A 17676-nucleotide genomic window follows, 5' to 3' on the forward strand; every position below is an offset into this window, starting at 1 on the left:
GGAATGAGCATGAAACGATAAGTTTTCTGAAGTTTATATGACAGCTCAAAAGCAAAAAGTCAAAATCTTCGTAGACGACCGACATCTTTTCCTCGGTGCGACTTGAAGTGCAAGAAGCAGGTCCTCCGTATCAGCCAGCGAAAAATTCCAGCCGAACCAAACGAAAATGCTGTCCAGAGCGGTGCTTTTGTCAGGTAAGCATAAAGTCCATATGCGACATAGGCTCGAACCAGCCGGCCAAACCCAATCGAGCGAACATACTGGCTATGGAGAATGCATCATTACGTTTATGTAATCAGTTTGTGTCAAATTTGCGGTCTCTTGATCGCAAAATAAGAATTCTTCCCGAATGTAGTGGAACGGTTGTGCAATCGCGTTGGAATTGGCCGACAGGGTGTTTGGAACAGATTGATCAAGGCAACCCGGGTGGACATCTAATTGATCATTTGTCTCTTGTTTATGTTAATCTCCAGCTGCCAAGAAGCCAGCAGCACTTGTTCTGGCTCGCGGTGCTGCCAGCCAGCCTGAACGTCCGAAGCGGCCAGAGCATGGAGGAAAGGTTCGTCTCGGTTTCTTGCCGGAAGAATGGTTCACCTTTTTCTACAACAAGACGGGAGTTACCGGTCCGTACGTGTTTGGTGCCGGTCTTTTGACTTACCTGTGCTCCAAGGAAATCTACATTATGGAACACGAATACTACAACGGTCTGTCGCTGGCCATCATGGTTGTGTACGCCGTAAAGAAGTTCGGACCCTCTTTGGCCGGCTATCTGGACAAGGAAGTCGACGTAAGTATTTCCTCAGCTGAGAGTGGAACATTCGCCATTCTAACCTTATGTCGGGATTATTGATGTGGTCGTAGAAAATCGAAGATGAGTGGAAGGAAAGCCGCGAGAACAACATCCAGCAGCTGACCCAAGCCATCGAGGATGAAAAGAAGGAACAGTGGCGTGCAGAAGGCCAGACGATGCTAATGCAGGCCAAGAAGGAGAACGTTGCACTTCAGCTGGAAGCCGCCTATCGCGAACGTGCCATGAACGCTTACCAAGAAGTGAAGAAGCGTCTGGACTACCAGGTCGAGCGCCAGAATGTGGATCGTCGCATCTCGCAGAAGCACATGGTTGACTGGATCGTGAACAATGTGGTAAAATCGATCACGCCAGACCAGGAAAAGGAGAACCTAAACAAGTGCATTGCTGACCTCGGTGCACTGGCTGCTAGATCGAAGTAAATCATGTTTTAGCGCTTCTGTTAGCCTATGGTGGGCATGGCGCAGAATTGAAATCAACAAATTGTTAGAATGTGCAATGCACTGCGTTAGACGTCTGCGGAACACGGGCTCATTAGCATCGTGTATCGATGTAGCTACCAACAAACAACACGTCTATAAGTAATAAACGATATCGATACTTGTCACAGTAATAGTACCTGTTGAGATAGATGATGATGATCTAGTAGGCAGCACTTCATCAAAATTTCATGCAATTAGGTTCGATGTACCTACTCTAGGGCGCTCGGTATCAACACTTTTGGAAACCATTTCAAAACCGTTGGTCGGTTGTCAGCACGGTGTTTGGTAAACTCAGTGATGTTGTTACAAAAGTTGAAGGCATTTTTCTTCACGTCGTCTGCTGACTGGTGGGCCGAGTTCAGGCAATGGGAACAATTATGCTGTCCGCAGCGGACAACAGTGCGATTAGTGTTTTTGTTTCTGTTTTTTCTACTGCTAGAGGTCGGCGTTCTCGTCATAACGCTGCTCTACATTCCTTCGCGTATGGATACTGGGTCCTTTTTCCTTAACAATGGAGTTCCAGTAATCTTGAGTATTGGTACCACCGGATGCGTAATGAGCCTAACACATATGCTCTCGCAGCGAGCCAGAATTGGGGGCATGGGATCAACAATGCAGCATTTTGATCGCACACTGCAACAGTTGGATTTTCGACTGCGCTGTGAAGAAGTTACCTATTGGACGACGGGATGGTCACTGACGGTGTTGATCACAACGATTCTTTTCTCCATCGCCATACAAGTGTTTGGCAGCATGGTGTTCAACAATCTGAACACTATCATTCTGGTAGCGTTCATAAACATTACCAACTTCCCATACATCGTTTTCACGGTTTGGTTCATCGTTTGTGAACTGTGCGTAACGTATCGTGTGAAATTGCTCCATTCGCTGCTCGACGGTGAAATGCGATCGATGGTAACGACTAGAAGAATGGATAAGATCAAACGACCTAGCCACGTGCTAGCAGGCTTAACCGATTTGTATGCGGAACTTTCAAACGCTGTCGAGCACATTAGCGCAGTGTTCGGTGTCCACGTGATGGTGACTCTGGGGGCGTACGTTACGCTGTTGATATTTTGTGTATTTTCCTACTACCGGGCTGCCGTTGTTTTGGGCGAAATTGAAACAAACTTTGCATGGTTAACGGTGTCCTGGAGCCTGTACAACAGTTGCTACCTATTGCCAAAGGTTTTATTCGGTGCCTGGATTCGGAAGGAAACAGATCGGTTAATTAAACTCGTTCACCATTATCTACGCCAAGCTGGAGAGCAAATCGTGCAAGATCAGGTGTGATTGGTTGTGCTTTTGCTTTCTTTATGCTAAATTTGAACAGCAAACGTTAAACAATCCTTTTTTCAGCTATACATCTTATCCCAGCAACTGGAGCACCGTTCGTTGAGCATCCGTACGGGGCTTTTTACCATCAATTGGCCTGTGTATGCTTCTGTAAGGAAACTGGCAAGAGAAGCAATGCGAATGGCTAAATCTAATAAAAAAAAGTTGTTCAATTGCAGGTTATTGGGTTCATCAGTACGTATGTCGTAATTTTGATACAGTTCGATAGTAAGGCGATGGATATTGCCTCTAAAGCAAACACACCGATTGTGCCTTCGCCGTAAACACGAAAAGAGGTATGCAGTAGCTTTATCAATAAATCATTTATTCAGTATCTCCAAATGCTCAAACAATTTCGTGTTGCCATCACCGTGTCCAACTAACGTACAAACTAACGCCTAAAGCTGACCGTCAATTGAAAGGACACCATTCAGCTATGGAGCGCAAGCGTTCGAAAACGTTCACGAAAGAAACTGTCCGTAAGGGATGTAATTGGTGTGTAATAGCACGCGCGCAAAGTAGTACACCCCGGGATGCGGCTTGTAACAGATGGTCAATTGGTCATTTTTCCAACCTCCAAACCACCGAAGGCTTGCTCGAGTGCTTGCAGCTCGTCATCGCATCCCGCCGTCCTACTTTTACCCGTTTTGAGGGCAGCTTTGGTATCGTTCGTCGCGGAATGTGTTCGCGACTGGATTTGTGCCATTGCCCATTGAGCTAGCTTCTGAGCTTCCTTTCTCTTACCCACCACGGCCTTCGAGTTTGAAATGTGTCCGCAGCACTGTAACAATTGATAGAAACTGTTAAAACCATTTCTCTCTAACATTTTAACATTACATGAAAACGTACCAAAAACAAACCGTACAAGGCGCGTAAATTGTTAACGTTCAGCTTCACGGCTTTGCAGTAGTGTGTTTTAGCCATCTCTATATTATCGATGCCACCCTGAAAGAAACCCCCACAAACAACGGAGCGATTATTGAAGATTTGCGTTCTTACGATTAATGCTATATAATTGGCCTACCATTGTGTATCGTATATCGGCCAACCGCTGGTGGATAAGGTGGCTGTGCGGATTGTGCAGCAGTAATTCCTCCATACAGAATGCTGCCTTCGCATATTCGCCTTCCGCCAGATACAAATTGCACAGCTCATGCCAACCCTCCTGGTCGGACATGAAGATTTTCATATAATCGCAAAGCTCCTTAATAGCTTCGGCAGTACGGCCCTGCGTTTTCAGGATCGCCACTTTGCGCTTACGCGGTGCAGCATTCGTTTCATCCTTCCGTATGATCTGCTCTAGCTCGTCTAGCGCATCATCGTACCGTTCCAAGGCTTCTAGCAGCATCGAGCGGTACTTTTGTATGCGGAGGCTGCCGGGAAACTCGGCCGACAGGATACTGACGCAGTGTTCCGCCGTCTCGATGCGGTTACAATCGAGGGCAGCAATTATCACCTGTTCCAGCACCAGGTGACGTTCGTTACCTAGCTTGGTTTGTTTAGAGGACAGTACATTATCCCACAGTTGCATTACATCGTCACTCTTCCTTTCGTTATCGTCGCGCCACTTCCGCAATAAGTTCCGGGCATCTATCCGGGAAAGATGGAAGGGAATCATAGTGAAATATTCTCATTGCTCTTGGGAATGGGATTTTACGGCAATGATAAACAATAGGGGCAAAAAACCCTCACACCTACCTGACCAACCCATATCATCTACGTTGCAGGACATATTTATGTGATATAGCCAAACCAATTCACATCGATACAATCCACGATTTTTGTTATCGGCGAGCAGAAATTTAATCCAATTAGCAGTGGCAATCAAATTCTGGTCTCCCAATAGGATTCGACCAGCGAACACGGTGGTGAAGTTTCTGTGATTTTTTCTTCTTCTGTTTTACCACTGTCACCGTTAGTTCGTATTACGTCCACGAGCAAAGAATGTCGCCAGCGTGCTTATATCGTTTATACCGTTTATACCGTTTTCTGCTAACTGTCATCGCGTACCATTTTCGCGCGCATTTCGATGTTGATAATTGCGTTTGCCAAGCCATTCGTTGCGTGTATTTCTGCGTGCTGTTCTCGTTGGTACCGAGTAAAGTTTTGTTCAAAAATTAAAAATATCTTTGTTGCGAGCACTGACAAACACTCTTAATCACAAACATGGCAGAAGACGATCAACGCCTTGCTACTATTCAGAATGAGTATCTCAACTTCCTTGACGATGAGGTAAGTGTTGGTTTGGTTTGGTTTGTGGAACATAGAATAAAACTGTGGAGTAGTGCTTCAATAAACTGACTGCGCTGAATTATTGTTCCATTGCAGGAAGACCAGGGCACATATACGGCGCATGTGCGAAAAATGATCAACGACAAAAGCAAGCGCTTGGTAGTAAACATCAACGATATCCGTCGTAAGAATCCGGCTCGTGCGCTAGCGTTGCTGAACAGCGCCTTCGACGAGCAACTGGCTTTTTCGCGCGCATTGAAGGACTACGTGTCCTCCATTGATCTGAGCTACGCCAAGACGCAGGAAGATTTTCATGTGGCTTTTGAGGGAAGTTTTGGCAATAAGCACGTAACGCCTCGTTCGTTAACTTCGCGCTATCTGGGTAATCTGGTATGCGTCGAGGGTATCGTAACGAAGGTATCGCTTATTCGACCCAAAGTGGTCAAGAGTGTGCATTACTGTCCAGCCACCAAAAAGGTGATGGAACGCCGTTACACCGATTTGACGTCGTTTGAAGCCGTACCAACTAGCGCAGTCTATCCGACGAAGGACGACGATGGCAACCTGCTGGAGACGGAGTTTGGCCTGTCGGTGTACAAAGACCATCAGACGCTTAGCATTCAGGAGATGCCTGAAAAAGCCCCCGCCGGCCAGCTGCCTCGCTCGGTAGATGTGGTGTGCGACGATGATCTGGTCGATCGCTGCAAACCGGGTGATCGCGTTCAGGTAGTGGGTAACTATCGTTGTCTGCCGGGAAAGCAGGGTGGATACACAACGGGCACGTTCCGTACGATTCTGATCGCGAACAATGTTTCGCAGCTGAACAAAGAAAGCACACTGAGCGTAACCCGTGAGGAAATCAACATGTGCAAAAAACTGGCGAAAAATAATGATATCTTTGATCTACTTTCAAAGAGCCTGGCCCCATCAATACATGGGCACGAGTTCGTTAAGAAGGCGATCCTGTGTCTTCTGCTGGGAGGCATTGAGAAGAATCTGGCCAACGGAACCCGTCTGCGTGGTGACGTGAATGTTTTGTTAATTGGAGATCCAAGTGTTGCCAAGTCTCAGCTCTTGCGCTATGTGCTTAATACCGCTCCACGTGCGATCACGACGACTGGTCGGGGATCGAGTGGCGTCGGTTTAACGGCGGCCGTTACGACCGATCAGGAAACGGGAGAGCGTCGGCTTGAGGCGGGTGCCATGGTTTTGGCCGATCGTGGTGTAGTCTGCATTGATGAATTTGATAAAATGAGTGACATTGATCGTACGGCAATTCACGAGGTAATGGAGCAAGGACGTGTGACCATTTCTAAAGCGGGCATACATGCGTCACTAAACGCTAGATGTTCCGTTCTCGCTGCTGCTAATCCGGTCTATGGACGGGTAAGTTGCTAAAAGTAACTGGCAACGGACTATGTTTGATTTCTTCTTTTCTCTCTCTCGCAGTATGATCAGTACAAGACACCGATGGAAAACATTGGACTACAGGATTCGCTTCTCTCTCGATTTGATCTATTGTTTGTTATGTTGGACGTTATCGACAGTGATCATGATCGCATGATATCGGATCATGTGGTGCGCATGCATCGCTATCGTAACCCGAAGGAACAGGATGGTGATGTGCTTCCGATGGGCGTAAGTGCCGTTGATATGTTATCAACCATCAATCCGGAATCGGCAGAGGACAAAGAAACTCCCATGTATGAAAAGTATGATCCACTGCTGCATGGCTCGTCACGCAAACGTAGCGATCAGATATTGTCGATGGAATTCATGCGTAAATACATTCACATCGCCAAATGTCTTAAGCCGAAGCTGACTGAAACAGCGTGCGAGATGATCTCGAACGAGTACTCACGTTTACGGTCGCAGGATTTGATGGATTCGGATGTTGCCCGCACACAACCAGTAACGGCGCGTACTCTTGAAACGCTGATTCGTCTATCCACAGCCCACGCTAAGGCGCGCATGTCACGCTCGGTTGCCGAACAGGATGCTCAGGCAGCGATCGAGTTAATACAGTTCGCATACTTTAAGAAAGTGCTGGAAAAGGAAAAGAAAAAGCGTCGTCGTGCGGAAGACGATGAATCGCTAGATGAGGCAGAAGAGGATGAAGAAGAAATTCAGGAGGAACCAAGATCACAGCAAAGTACGCGTCGTTCTAAGCGAACGCGCACGGAGCAACATTCTGCCGATGGTGATGATTCTGATCACGAGGATCTACTCACTTCTCCGCCGGATCGAGGGGATTTGACTCGACGAGCTACTATCGGGGCGAGCGAAGGTTCAGCGGCGATGGATACGGAGGGAGGAGAGTCTGCTGAAGGTGATGGTGTGGTCGCGATCAGCGAGGGACGCTTAAAATTGTTCCGCCAAGGTGTGTTTATGGCGTTCAAACATTTCCACGACCAGTCGGCACCGCTTGCAAGACTGACCAAGCACATCAACGAGAATAGTGGCGATGAGGCATTTACACCGGGTGAAATTAAAGCTGCCGTGAATCAGATGACGGAAAGCAACAGCATAATGGTGCACGACGATATGGTGTTTTTAATTTAAGGCGATCATTTTTTTTTATCCATTTCACAATATTTCTTCTCATTACTGATCTGTCAGCTGGGTACTATTTTAAGTTGAGCATGCTTTTTGATTACTGAATAAACATGAATGGAGTGTAAATATTTGGAATCCTTCCATTACTTCCGTTGTATTTCATTACGAGAAATTCACTGTCACATGCCTAACATATTTTTCTGCCTATTGCCTTCGTACGTTGGGATAGTACGTCGCCTCAAACTTAGGTCTACTCTTCGGGCCACCCGGACGCACAGCGCGCGGAATATATTTCAATGCATGCTCGTCCAAACGCCGATTGAACATGTTTTCACCAAACTCAAAGGGTCTACGCTTAGCATCCATCGGGCGTGTCTTGTGGTCTATTTTGTAAATCTTCTCCCACTGGTACACTTCCGGAACTAGTCGGTGACGGGGTCGATTCGATACCAAATGCTTGTACGCCTGCTCCATAAAAACTCGCCTATTTTCATCCTCGATATCTGCAATGCGCGTTTCCGTTGGACACAGGTAGGGCTTTAAGTTTACTGCACGTTCCTTTGGTTGATTAATATAGAACATGATCAACTGGAGAAGGACTTCGCTGTTTAGGCCATGAATTTTACCACTCTCGTCAATCGATTCGTACAGCTGCAGGGCTTCCGTTCCCCAGCACAAATTGTATCGATTGTTAACATCAACTTGATCCGAGTGCAGTAGCGTCGTATTGAGCTGATACGCATAGAATGACCAATGTTTGCCATCCGTTACAACTGTCTGGGTGGTCAATGGGTACGTTACATCGTTGAATACCGAGAAGCCCTGATAGCAAGCTTGACCCAGCAACCAAGCGAAGCTGGACAAAATGCCTTGCGCATGGATAGCTTCATCCAGATCGTTCATCGCACAATACTTGTAGCGATCGTGTGCGTGAGTTCGTCGTTGAAACGACATCAATCCAAACTCATGCTGATCACCCGGCCAATACCCGGGCACAGTCGTAGCATGCCGGAAGTTCGAAATATAACTCAAAGCCAATGGATCGTACCGATAGTCCGGTACTTCGACGTTATCTTGTTTTATGTCGAGCGATTCGAGATCCTTCGAAACGAAAGGATCTAGCGGATGTTTGTGTCTTACAGCCATGTACGGTTTGCCCACATACTGGATGTTGCGATCATACGAATCGTTCGCATATGGTTTCTGCCATTCAACACCTTCCTTGATCTTTTGAACTAACTTCGGAGGATAAATGCCACCAAGGAACCAAAATGCTTCATGCCGAGGATCGAAATCCGTCTCGATCTCACTTAAATGACTACAGTTTGGAGCAAGTGCATTAGCGATCGTGCGGTTCAGCTGCATCAACAGGGATCTGGTGACCGTTTCTTCCTTTTCCAAGGGAGATACATTTTCATCGTTCATTAAATGACTAAAATTCAGATGAGAAAAATTAATTCAATTTTAATGATACATTTACGGCGGATGGTGTGTGCCATTACCTGTAGCTTGAGAGTTCGAAAGCAACTGTATCCTCGATGTCGCTCTGCAATGTTTGCAGAATTTTGGTGGCCTCTTCTTTCAGCGAATCGTAGAACTGGGGCAGGCCTTTTTGAAAGCACGTTCTGGTCGCATACTGCACGAAAGGTTTGACGTTGTACGGGAACTTTTCGTCGGTCAGTATATTCGTTTTGTATCCGTAGTACTTCGGCATGTTAATTTCAAACAGTTTCTCCTCGACCGAGCTTAGCTTTGCTATCTTCTGGTGCCATGCTTGACGTTCCCGTTTCTTTTTGGCCGGGTAGCTTAAATCCTGAATGGCTGGGTATTCCGGTTGATTCGTATATTCGTGCTCTTTGCTGGGAAGTGGCCGGGTAACCAGCGCACGTTGGCCATGGCGACCAATGTACCATAAATTAGGACGAAAACTTCTCGATAACATTTCTCACTGTACCGCCTCGCGTTTGTTATGAAATGGTGAAAAAAGGTGCCGAAAGTTGTGGATTTTGTTCTGACGTTTGTTTTTTTTACAAATGTCATACGTTATACCGACTACGGTGTGTGGTATTATGCCGACTTCCGACAATATGGAAAAAGTGTACCAGATTTTAAATAAATCAAAATGCGTGAAAGCAAGAATTTCATTCGATTAGATATCCCTGCGCTAATGTTGAACATCGAAATAAAGAAGATAAAAACGACGTGTGATTGTAAAGTAATGAAAGGAGGGCAGAAAAAGGCGAAATTATTCTTTAACTGACAGATATGACAGTTGACGTCAGTTCAGGAAGGCGACGACATTCTACGTCGTGTAGGATTTTACCCACACATTCCCCAAAAAAAAAACGTGTGGAGGAAAAGTGCAGCTGAAACGAGCAGAATCGCATCACAAAATACATTTTGTATTAATTATTAGAGAACGGGTGCTTTGGAAAATTGTGTAGCTGAACAGGAATCGATCGTGTGTTCAGCGTGCATTTCGCTCCAGCTAGTTTTGGGTGCTGTTGACGGGCGCGAAAGCGTAGGATCGTACGGTCGTGTAGACAAATAGCTGTGCTCTAGCTGGGGTAAAAATCCGCGAAAAATTCCCCGTGTCAGGCAGGTACGATGAGTGTCGACGCTTACGACGGAACAACTGGTTCCCAATCGCTGACCTTTGTCGATACGGAAGAAAACTTCTTCGTGGGAGCAGATTCGCAGGGTACGGAGTATGATTTTCGCGATTTTACCATTCCTTCGCAAAGTCAAACCCAAGCCTCACAGCTCGATCACCTTGGCGGAGGCAGTCAGGTAATGTAGCGGGTAACATTAGACATGAATCGCATGACAAAGATGTGTAAACATTCCTATTGTATCTTATCTTTCGTAGGTAAATGGATTCGGGCGGCGTATCGGCGCTGATCCGACGAAGCTGTCCGGCATTACTTCGGCAATCGGGGAACTGCAGTTCGAGGAGGATGAGGATGAGCTGGACCCAGTGGAGAATAAGGATCTGCCCCCACATGCGTGTCGCTACTGTGGTATACACGAGCCAAGTACGGTGGTTATGTGTAATATCTGCAAAAAATGGTTCTGTAACGGACGTGGAAGCACGTCTGGATCGCACATTGTGAATCATCTTGTGCGGGCTAAGCACCGGGAGGTAACGTTGCATGCGGATGCTCCTCTCGGCGAGACGGTGCTAGAGTGTTATTCTTGTGCCGTGCGGAACGTGTTTGTACTAGGGTTTATTCCCGCCAAAAGCGATTCCGTCGTTGTACTGTTGTGCAGGTAAGCTCTCTGAAGAGCCTCACAAGTTGCAGGTGCGTCTCACAATCTGCTCCGTTTCCTTTCTTTTGTAGACAACCATGTGCCGCACAGAATTCCATCAAGGACATGAACTGGGATCAGGAACAATGGAAGCCGCTGATTGCCGACCGCTGCTTCCTATTTTGGTTGGTAAAGAGTCCAACCGAGCAGGATCAGTTGCGTGCGCGCAAAGTGTCTGCGGCGCAGATTAACAAGCTGGAGGAGCTGTGGAAAGAAAATGTTGACGCAACGTTCCAGGACCTGGAGAAGCCAGGCATTGACAAGGAACCGCAGCAAGTACAGCTACGGTACGTCGACGGGTATCAGTACCAAAACACATTCGGACCGCTAGTGAAGCTGGAAGCGGATTATGATGAAAAGCTGAAGGAAAGCCAAACGCAGGAAAACATCGAAATCCGTTGGGATACGGGGCTGAACAAGAAGACGATCGCTTACTTCACGCTTGCGAAGAACGACGGCGATATGAAGCTGATGCACGGAGATGAACTGAAACTGCGCTACGTCGGAGAGCTGCACAAGCCGTGGAGTTGCATTGGGCACGTAATCAAGGTGCCGGACAACTATGGCGACGATGTGGGCTTAGAGCTGAAGCACAACCATCAGGCACCGATAGAGCGCACGAGCAACTTCTCGGTCGATTTCATCTGGAAGGGTACGTCATTCGAGCGAATGCAGCAAGCGCTGCGCAAGTTTGCGATGGATGCTAAAAGTGTTTCGAACTATATTTACACGCGTTTGCTCGGAAATGTCCGGGCCGATGGTGCTGAGGAGGTGCTGTTCCGGTTGAATCTGCCCAAGCATTTCAGCGCCCCGAATCTGCCCGATCTTAATCGATCGCAGGTGTACGCAGTCCGGCACGCACTGCAGCGACCGTTGAGTCTGATCCAAGGTCCGCCCGGTACGGGAAAAACGGTTACGTCGGCCACGATCGTGTATCAGCTGGCGCGTCTTAACAGTGGACCGATCTTGGTGTGCGCCCCGAGCAACACTGCTGTCGATCAGCTGACGGAAAAGATTCACCGTACCAATCTGAAAGTGGTGCGCGTGTGTGCCCGATCTCGGGAAGCGATTGATTCGCCGGTCAGTTTTCTGGCGCTGCACAATCAAATACGCAACATGGCACAGAACTCGGAATTGAAAAAGTTGCAGCAACTAAAGGATGAAACCGGCGAGCTGAGCCTTTCGGATGAACGTCGCTATCGGTCGTTGAAAAAGCAAGCCGAACGCGAACTGTTGGAGGCGGCCGATGTCATTTGCTGCACCTGTGTAGGAGCAGGCGATCTTCGTCTGCAGCGCATCAAGTTTAATTCGATCCTGATTGACGAATCGATGCAGTCGACGGAACCGGAGTGTATGGTACCGGTGGTGCTGGGAGCCAAACAGCTCATCCTGGTGGGCGATCACTGCCAGCTGGGGCCCGTGGTGATGTGCAAGAAGGCAGCCAAGGCAGGTTTGTCACAGAGCCTGTTCGAGCGACTGGTGGCTCTCGGCATTCGTCCCTTCAGGCTGGAGGTGCAGTACCGAATGCACCCGGAGCTGTCGCAATTTCCGTCGAATTTCTTTTACGAGGGCAGTCTGCAGAACGGTGTATGCGCGGACGAGCGCAAGCTGAAGGTGGATTTTCCCTGGCCATCGCTGGAGTGTCCGATGTTTTTCCTCGTCACCCAGGGACAGGAAGAAATAGCGGGATCAGGTACATCTTATCTGAACCGCACCGAGGCATCGAATGTGGAGAAAATAACGACCCGATTCCTGAAGGCCGGCATTAAGCCGGAGCAAATCGGTATTATTACACCGTACGAGGGACAGCGGGCGTATCTGGTGCAGTACATGCAATACCAGGGCTCATTGCACTCGAAGCTGTATCAGGAAATAGAGATTGCCAGCGTGGATGCGTTTCAGGGTCGAGAGAAGGATATCATTATCATGTCCTGTGTGCGTGCCAATGAACATCAGGGTATAGGGTTTCTGAACGATCCGCGTCGATTGAACGTGGCACTGACCCGTGCCAAATACGGTATCATTATTGTCGGCAACCCGAAAGTGCTTGCCAAGCAGGAGCTGTGGAACCATTTGCTGAACTTTTACAAGGACAAAAAGGTGCTGGTGGAAGGATCGCTCAACAATCTGAAGGAATCGATGATTCAATTCACCAAGCCGAAGAAGATCATCAACACGCTGAACCCCGGATCACATTTCATGACGAACGCTATGTACGACGCCAAGGAGGTCCTGGGAGGTGGTTATTTCGATCGTAACCCCGGACCATCATCCAGCTACACGCACAATCCGCTCGCCGGGTACGGTAGCATGAATGCCTATCATCACCAGCCGGGTGGATTTATGGAGATGGCCAATCACGGCAGTGGTAGCAGCAGTGCAAACGCTAACACACCGCTCGATGCGTTCATGCGCAAAGTTCACGATCCGATCGGTTACATTTCGCCGCAACGTTCTCATCCGGCCGTGAGCAATATGCCGGTGCCGGTGGGAATGTTCATCAACATGTCGAACGCACCGTCCCGGTTCTATCAGCAGCAGCAGGCCGCAGCTATACAGGCGGCCAAACAAACACGGCGCCCGGTGGTAGGAAAAACGGCCAGTCAACTGCTTGCCGCTGGTTCGGGATCGAGCTCCGGTGGTAAATCAAGCCGACCGCGTCCAATAGGGCCACCAAGCAGCAGCCACGGCATGAACAGTGCTGCCGGTGCTTCACTTACGCAGGGCATGTCGCAGAATATGTCCCAACCGGGCTTCAGTCTGTCCCAGCAACCCGAGTTTTCCCAGGACTACATGGGTGACTATCAGTCACAGATGGACAACATACTGTCGCAAGAGTCCAACTACCACAGCCAATCCGGGCCGGGCGATCGGTTGGCATTCGAACTGCACTCCAGTTCACAGTTCTCGCAACCGTACTGATAATGGACTCGGGGCAAAAAACAAAGCTGGAATGCTAAACACGATGCAAAAGGCTATCATCCAAACATATACGACACGCGCGGTGAACGAATACAAGAGGGAAGCACGATTTTCGATCGAGCGAGCAAAATCATGCAAAGGCTAACCTGAGGCGCTTACGACAGACCCCGTAAAGAGCAACATAGAGTGGAACGAACCGGCTGGCCCCCGCTGGCCTCCCCCCCGATTACATCCATCCGGAACGCCACTATCCGCCAGAACCGAAATGAGCACAGTTTCGCGACGAATGGTCAGTGGGTAGAACGGTGGACACACGCCAAGATGGGCGAACGCGTCAGAGACGGTTGACGGATTCTCCGAGAGAGGTGTCGAATTGCCCAGCACACCTCTTCAGCCCGGAAGCGGAAAGGAGGTTCTTACCGTTATTAGCGCTATAGCTTTGTTGAAACGAAAGACGTTTGCCGCTCGATGTAGCTAATGCTCTGGCACTAGTGTTTGTCTGTGCGTGTCTGTATGTCGTCCAACAGTATTGCATGTGTTTGCAATGGAAATCTTTTTTCATTGCGAGATATATTGCTCGTTTGCAGCGACAATTGCCGCCTTTCCCAAGGTGTGGCTGAACAATTGGTCTTGAGAGCCTTGCAAAGACTCTCAACTATTTTGAACAATCATTTTCTTGCACCATCGGCAAGAGTATTTGATGCAAATTTCTTCCACAAAACTGAACCGTTTGTCGCTACTGCCAGGGTATTAGTTTCCGATTTTGCGTGCCGTCTTTTCAACAGCAACAAAAAAAAGCTACTACACGACGATGATGATGGTACACGCGTCAAGCGATACAAAATGCGTTGTGCAAATTAAACACGTTCCGTTCATTTCGGTTATTCGGTTCATCAGGAGTTTTTTTTCTTCTTTCTTTCGGTTCTTTCGGTTAGGTACGGTATAGACAAAGTGTAGGGTAACAGGTCAAAACCCGGCAAGCAAGCGAATGTGGGGACCGTTTAGTGTTTTCGGTTCAATTGCTAAACAGGTAACAGAGAGCTTATTCGCAGCGAATTAGAAAAAGCTAGCAAACATTCAAACATTCTTCGACGTCGGGTAAAAATGACTATTAGATTCCGTCTTCTGGCGGTTTTTTTTCTTTCGTGTTGGTCAATAAAATATTGTTTTGAATGAAAATTTCCAGCTTGGTTTTTCTTACGTTCGATCATATCTCCCCAAGTGCCAATCGTTGGATAACATTTTGGGGAATTATATCTCAACACATGTTTCATTTTTACTAATAACAGTTTAATAATCACTCCCAGTTTGGGGCCATCTTTAGCTACTTACATACTCTTAATGCTGTTAATTTGTCTTCCGATCATGTGTTTTACGGTGTGTATTGCGATTGGCCGAGCTGCTGAATTTACGGCTACAAACATCACAGGAATAGTTTTTCTCGCCCGTATGCACGTAGCTGTGCATTTTCAGCTGATAATTGGTTGGAAATGCTGCAAAGCAGAATTCTTTTAAATCACTTCATGATGCCTATCGCGCTAAGCATATCAACGTACCCTTTTCACACAAAGAACATGCGAACGGCTTTTCGCCCGTGTGCGATCGCATATGGACCGTGAGATGCACGCGCATCATGAACCGTTTCTCACAGATCGTGCAACCGTACGGCTTTTCCTTGGTGTGTGTGCGCATATGAATCGCCAGAACGTGGTTGGCAGAAAACGCTTTGCTGCAGACGGTGCACACAACTTTCTTTGCCTTTTCCTCCCCGGTGTGTTGTCGCATGTGGCCCTACAAGAAGGAAAAGCGTTAATGAAACATGCTTGAATGTTTGTCTTTCACGAGTGGAACACCAACTAACCCTTAGCTCTCCCTGGCTAGGATATGCCTTATCGCAAATTTTGCACTTGAACGGTTTCTCCCCCGAATGGGTACGGATGTGCACGGCCAAATTACCATTTTGGTTGAACCGTTTGTGGCAGTAGGGACATTCGAAGGGCTTTTCGTTGGTGTGAACACGGCTGTGAGCCTTCAGCTGCCAGGACAGTTTGAATCCTTTCTGGCAAACGTTACATACGTGGGGCCGCGGATCGTTATGCACTTTTTGGTGTGTGTTGAGAATGCTGCGGGTGGTGAACCGTTTGTCACACAATTCGCAAGCGTACGGCTTTAACCCGGAGTGCCGTCGCATGTGCACGTTCAGTAAAGTCTTTTCATAGAACCGTGCCTCACAAACGTCGCATACGTGCGTTTTTTCGCCCGTGTGACGAAGCATATGATTGTTGAGGACGGACTTTTCCGCAAATTTCCTTAGACAGTGATTGCATTCGAAGCGTTTCTGAAACAAAAAACGGGACGGAATAATGCCATAACAAGGTTCAGTTGTGTTCTTTCACACTTTTTCTTACTTCGGAATGCTTTCGATTGACGTGCTTTCGATATAATCTACGTTTGCTAAACTGTACATCACATATCTTGCAATGCGTTGTTGTATCTCTTTCCAGACAGTCATCTGCTTTATGGCGGCGGCGAGGTTCTTCTGCTTCCATTGACGCATGGATCAAATTGTTCAAATGCTCCTGCTCAAGCTGTTCCTCCTTGTTTCCAGCACCGGTAGAAGCTAGCTGCGTTTCCATGATCTGAATGTACTCCTCGGTAAGTGCGTCTTTTAGGTAATCCACATGGATCAGCTCATCATCCTCATTTTCATCAACGATTTCCACCTGCTTCGAAATGGCCGTACAGTTGCTGCCAATAAATTCGGACAATTCTTGTTTCAGGTTTCGAAGAATGGTAGATTCCTTTAGTGCTTGCGTTCGCGGTGGTTCCGAAGCTTCTTTGTGCAGTGACGTCGTAGGTGTTGGCTCGTTTAGAAGATCGTTTGGATTTACTTTCAGTGAAAGTTCTTCTCCCAAACCATGCTCCTTACCATTGATGTCGGGTTCGTGTGATTGGTTGGCTTTTCGAATCGGAATCGCGATGTTGTCCTCAGTCTTTACTTCCACTATTGTATTGCTGGTGTTCATTAGTTGAAAACGGAGCTCCTCTATCGGTACAACGACGGCAGATGTTTCCGTGTTACCGTCCGAGTCGGTAAGTACCACATTTAACACCTCGTACTTGGTTTCGCTGTCCTGCTTAATAACGACGGATTTTTCAATAAGCGATCGTATCGTCGCATCAGATGCTTTGGACATTTGCCGAAAGTTGAAACTTCGCTCCAGCTCCACACAACAATCAGTGCAGATATGACACGGAAGTCCATCAGATTCAGTTACCTGGAAAGGTGAAGGAAGGAATAACGTTTCTTCATTACCATCAACAAGTTGCATTCACGGGCGATCACTTCACGAAACTTTACCGTAAGGCTTGTGCAACTCATTATCGTCTCTGCTAGACACAATTCGAACAGGTCCTTCAGCTGACTCTTTTCCTTTTCACTCAAACACGTGCGACAAACACGGTCTAAGTAAATGATTTCGGGATCGGTGCTGGGTGTAGCCAATGCGCGCGTACTTCGCGATATCCCGATCTTCATCGTTGAAGGTTTCGCTGTTGGCTTTGCTTGCGTTCTAGCGCCTGTCGACTGGTTGGCCATTTTTGCACAATTCACATTCCATATGATCGTTTGGTTTAGGGGTTTTCTATACACAATTTTGAACAGACACTCTCCACTAGCACTGTGTTGTTGTTTTGCTATGTTGACAGGACGTCAAGTTATGTTTTCCCAGCAGACGTTTTGGCGACAGACCACACTGTGCGGCGGCTATGCGCACTCGATTGGATTTTCATTTGAATTAGACGCTGGTGTATGAGATTGATTTTTTCCGATTGAACTGTACGGGACAGTGATGCAATGCATTATTTGTTTAAATAAATTCAAGACTCAATCGATACCTGTTGCTGAAATGCAACAGTATGAAATGTAGCTGGTTGGTTGGAAAAATCTGGTTGGTTTATGCTGGTAGGAGAACACTGCCTAATCTTCCTGCAACGTGCTGTCATTAAAGTTTGCTGGGAAGTAAATAAAAG

General features: G+C 47.5%; 7 protein-coding genes across 7 annotated transcripts; 4 read left to right on the plus strand and 3 right to left on the minus strand.

Annotated features, from left to right (window-relative positions):
• Positions 1-43: 43 nt before the first annotated feature.
• On the plus strand, positions 44-1421 carry LOC125765983 (ATP synthase subunit b, mitochondrial). The gene is made up of 3 exons (XM_049431557.1): positions 44-194; positions 474-787; positions 862-1421. The coding sequence occupies exons 1-3, from the start codon at positions 167-169 to the stop codon at positions 1228-1230; spliced, it is 711 nt and encodes a 236-aa protein (XP_049287514.1). The 5' UTR covers positions 44-166; the 3' UTR covers positions 1231-1421.
• Positions 1422-1544: 123 nt separating this feature from the next.
• On the plus strand, positions 1545-2959 carry LOC125765955 (putative gustatory receptor 28b). The gene is made up of 3 exons (XM_049431511.1): positions 1545-2577; positions 2650-2736; positions 2805-2959. The coding sequence occupies exons 1-3, from the start codon at positions 1588-1590 to the stop codon at positions 2907-2909; spliced, it is 1182 nt and encodes a 393-aa protein (XP_049287468.1). The 5' UTR covers positions 1545-1587; the 3' UTR covers positions 2910-2959.
• Positions 2930-4548, minus strand: LOC125765975 (ER membrane protein complex subunit 2-like). Its single transcript, XM_049431547.1, has 4 exons — positions 4324-4548; positions 3650-4215; positions 3475-3570; positions 2930-3406 (listed from the first exon to the last, which is right to left on the minus strand). Exons 1-4 carry the CDS (start codon positions 4355-4357, stop codon positions 3179-3181), a joined length of 924 nt encoding a protein of 307 aa, XP_049287504.1. The 5' UTR covers positions 4358-4548; the 3' UTR covers positions 2930-3178.
• Positions 4549-4614: 66 nt separating this feature from the next.
• LOC125765912 (DNA replication licensing factor Mcm3) lies at positions 4615-7541 on the plus strand. Its single transcript, XM_049431442.1, has 3 exons — positions 4615-4857; positions 4954-6243; positions 6307-7541. Exons 1-3 carry the CDS (start codon positions 4792-4794, stop codon positions 7417-7419), a joined length of 2469 nt encoding a protein of 822 aa, XP_049287399.1. The 5' UTR covers positions 4615-4791; the 3' UTR covers positions 7420-7541.
• LOC125765929 (39S ribosomal protein S30, mitochondrial) lies at positions 7542-9436 on the minus strand. Its single transcript, XM_049431465.1, has 2 exons — positions 8916-9436; positions 7542-8845 (listed from the first exon to the last, which is right to left on the minus strand). Exons 1-2 carry the CDS (start codon positions 9353-9355, stop codon positions 7618-7620), a joined length of 1668 nt encoding a protein of 555 aa, XP_049287422.1. The 5' UTR covers positions 9356-9436; the 3' UTR covers positions 7542-7617.
• A 232-nt stretch (positions 9437-9668) lies between these two features.
• Positions 9669-14823, plus strand: LOC125765901 (regulator of nonsense transcripts 1 homolog). Its single transcript, XM_049431423.1, has 3 exons — positions 9669-10203; positions 10283-10683; positions 10755-14823. The coding sequence occupies exons 1-3, from the start codon at positions 10021-10023 to the stop codon at positions 13642-13644; spliced, it is 3474 nt and encodes a 1157-aa protein (XP_049287380.1). The 5' UTR covers positions 9669-10020; the 3' UTR covers positions 13645-14823.
• Positions 14824-14835: 12 nt separating this feature from the next.
• On the minus strand, positions 14836-17569 carry LOC125765920 (zinc finger protein 1 homolog). The gene is made up of 5 exons (XM_049431454.1): positions 17006-17569; positions 16053-16922; positions 15506-15982; positions 15201-15435; positions 14836-15137 (listed from the first exon to the last, which is right to left on the minus strand). Exons 1-5 carry the CDS (start codon positions 17240-17242, stop codon positions 14992-14994), a joined length of 1965 nt encoding a protein of 654 aa, XP_049287411.1. The 5' UTR covers positions 17243-17569; the 3' UTR covers positions 14836-14991.
• Between the last annotated feature and the right edge of the window lie 107 nt (positions 17570-17676).

This window comes from Anopheles funestus, chromosome 2RL, assembly GCF_943734845.2.
Source record: "Anopheles funestus chromosome 2RL, idAnoFuneDA-416_04, whole genome shotgun sequence".
Classification (NCBI taxonomy): domain Eukaryota; kingdom Metazoa; phylum Arthropoda; class Insecta; order Diptera; family Culicidae; genus Anopheles; species Anopheles funestus.

What these genes read in the sequence shown, in the direction of transcription:
- LOC125765920 (XM_049431454.1), bottom strand. Translation starts at nt 17,242, where the DNA reads ATGGCCAACCAGTCGACAGGCGCTAGAACGCAAGCAAAGCCAACAGCG. An exon ending in TGAGTTGCACAAGCCTTACG is followed by an intron (nt 16,923 to 17,005) that starts GTAAAGTTTCGT and finishes TCACCTTTCCAG; the next exon opens with GTAACTGAATCTGATGGACT. An exon ending in CTAGCCAGGGAGAGCTAAGG is followed by an intron (nt 15,436 to 15,505) that starts GTTAGTTGGTGT and finishes TCCTTCTTGTAG; the next exon opens with GGCCACATGCGACAACACAC.
- LOC125765901 (XM_049431423.1), top strand. Translation starts at nt 10,021, where the DNA reads ATGAGTGTCGACGCTTACGACGGAACAACTGGTTCCCAATCGCTGACC. An exon ending in ACCTTGGCGGAGGCAGTCAG is followed by an intron (nt 10,204 to 10,282) that starts GTAATGTAGCGG and finishes TATCTTTCGTAG; the next exon opens with GTAAATGGATTCGGGCGGCG. An exon ending in GTCGTTGTACTGTTGTGCAG is followed by an intron (nt 10,684 to 10,754) that starts GTAAGCTCTCTG and finishes TTTCTTTTGTAG; the next exon opens with ACAACCATGTGCCGCACAGA.
- LOC125765975 (XM_049431547.1), bottom strand. Translation starts at nt 4,357, where the DNA reads ATGTCCTGCAACGTAGATGATATGGGTTGGTCAG. An exon ending in AGATGATATGGGTTGGTCAG is followed by an intron (nt 4,216 to 4,323) that starts GTAGGTGTGAGG and finishes TTTCCCGGATAG; the next exon opens with ATGCCCGGAACTTATTGCGG. An exon ending in CCTTGTACGGTTTGTTTTTG is followed by an intron (nt 3,407 to 3,474) that starts GTACGTTTTCAT and finishes CAATTGTTACAG; the next exon opens with TGCTGCGGACACATTTCAAA.
- LOC125765955 (XM_049431511.1), top strand. Translation starts at nt 1,588, where the DNA reads ATGTTGTTACAAAAGTTGAAGGCATTTTTCTTCACGTCGTCTGCTGAC. An exon ending in AGCAAATCGTGCAAGATCAG is followed by an intron (nt 2,578 to 2,649) that starts GTGTGATTGGTT and finishes TCCTTTTTTCAG; the next exon opens with CTATACATCTTATCCCAGCA. An exon ending in ATTGGCCTGTGTATGCTTCT is followed by an intron (nt 2,737 to 2,804) that starts GTAAGGAAACTG and finishes GTTCAATTGCAG; the next exon opens with GTTATTGGGTTCATCAGTAC.
- LOC125765929 (XM_049431465.1), bottom strand. Translation starts at nt 9,355, where the DNA reads ATGTTATCGAGAAGTTTTCGTCCTAATTTATGGTACATTGGTCGCCAT. An exon ending in TTCGAACTCTCAAGCTACAG is followed by an intron (nt 8,846 to 8,915) that starts GTAATGGCACAC and finishes TCTGAATTTTAG; the next exon opens with TCATTTAATGAACGATGAAA.
- LOC125765983 (XM_049431557.1), top strand. Translation starts at nt 167, where the DNA reads ATGCTGTCCAGAGCGGTGCTTTTGTCAG. An exon ending in CAGAGCGGTGCTTTTGTCAG is followed by an intron (nt 195 to 473) that starts GTAAGCATAAAG and finishes GTTAATCTCCAG; the next exon opens with CTGCCAAGAAGCCAGCAGCA. An exon ending in ATCTGGACAAGGAAGTCGAC is followed by an intron (nt 788 to 861) that starts GTAAGTATTTCC and finishes ATGTGGTCGTAG; the next exon opens with AAAATCGAAGATGAGTGGAA.
- LOC125765912 (XM_049431442.1), top strand. Translation starts at nt 4,792, where the DNA reads ATGGCAGAAGACGATCAACGCCTTGCTACTATTCAGAATGAGTATCTC. An exon ending in TCAACTTCCTTGACGATGAG is followed by an intron (nt 4,858 to 4,953) that starts GTAAGTGTTGGT and finishes GTTCCATTGCAG; the next exon opens with GAAGACCAGGGCACATATAC. An exon ending in CTAATCCGGTCTATGGACGG is followed by an intron (nt 6,244 to 6,306) that starts GTAAGTTGCTAA and finishes TCTCTCTCGCAG; the next exon opens with TATGATCAGTACAAGACACC.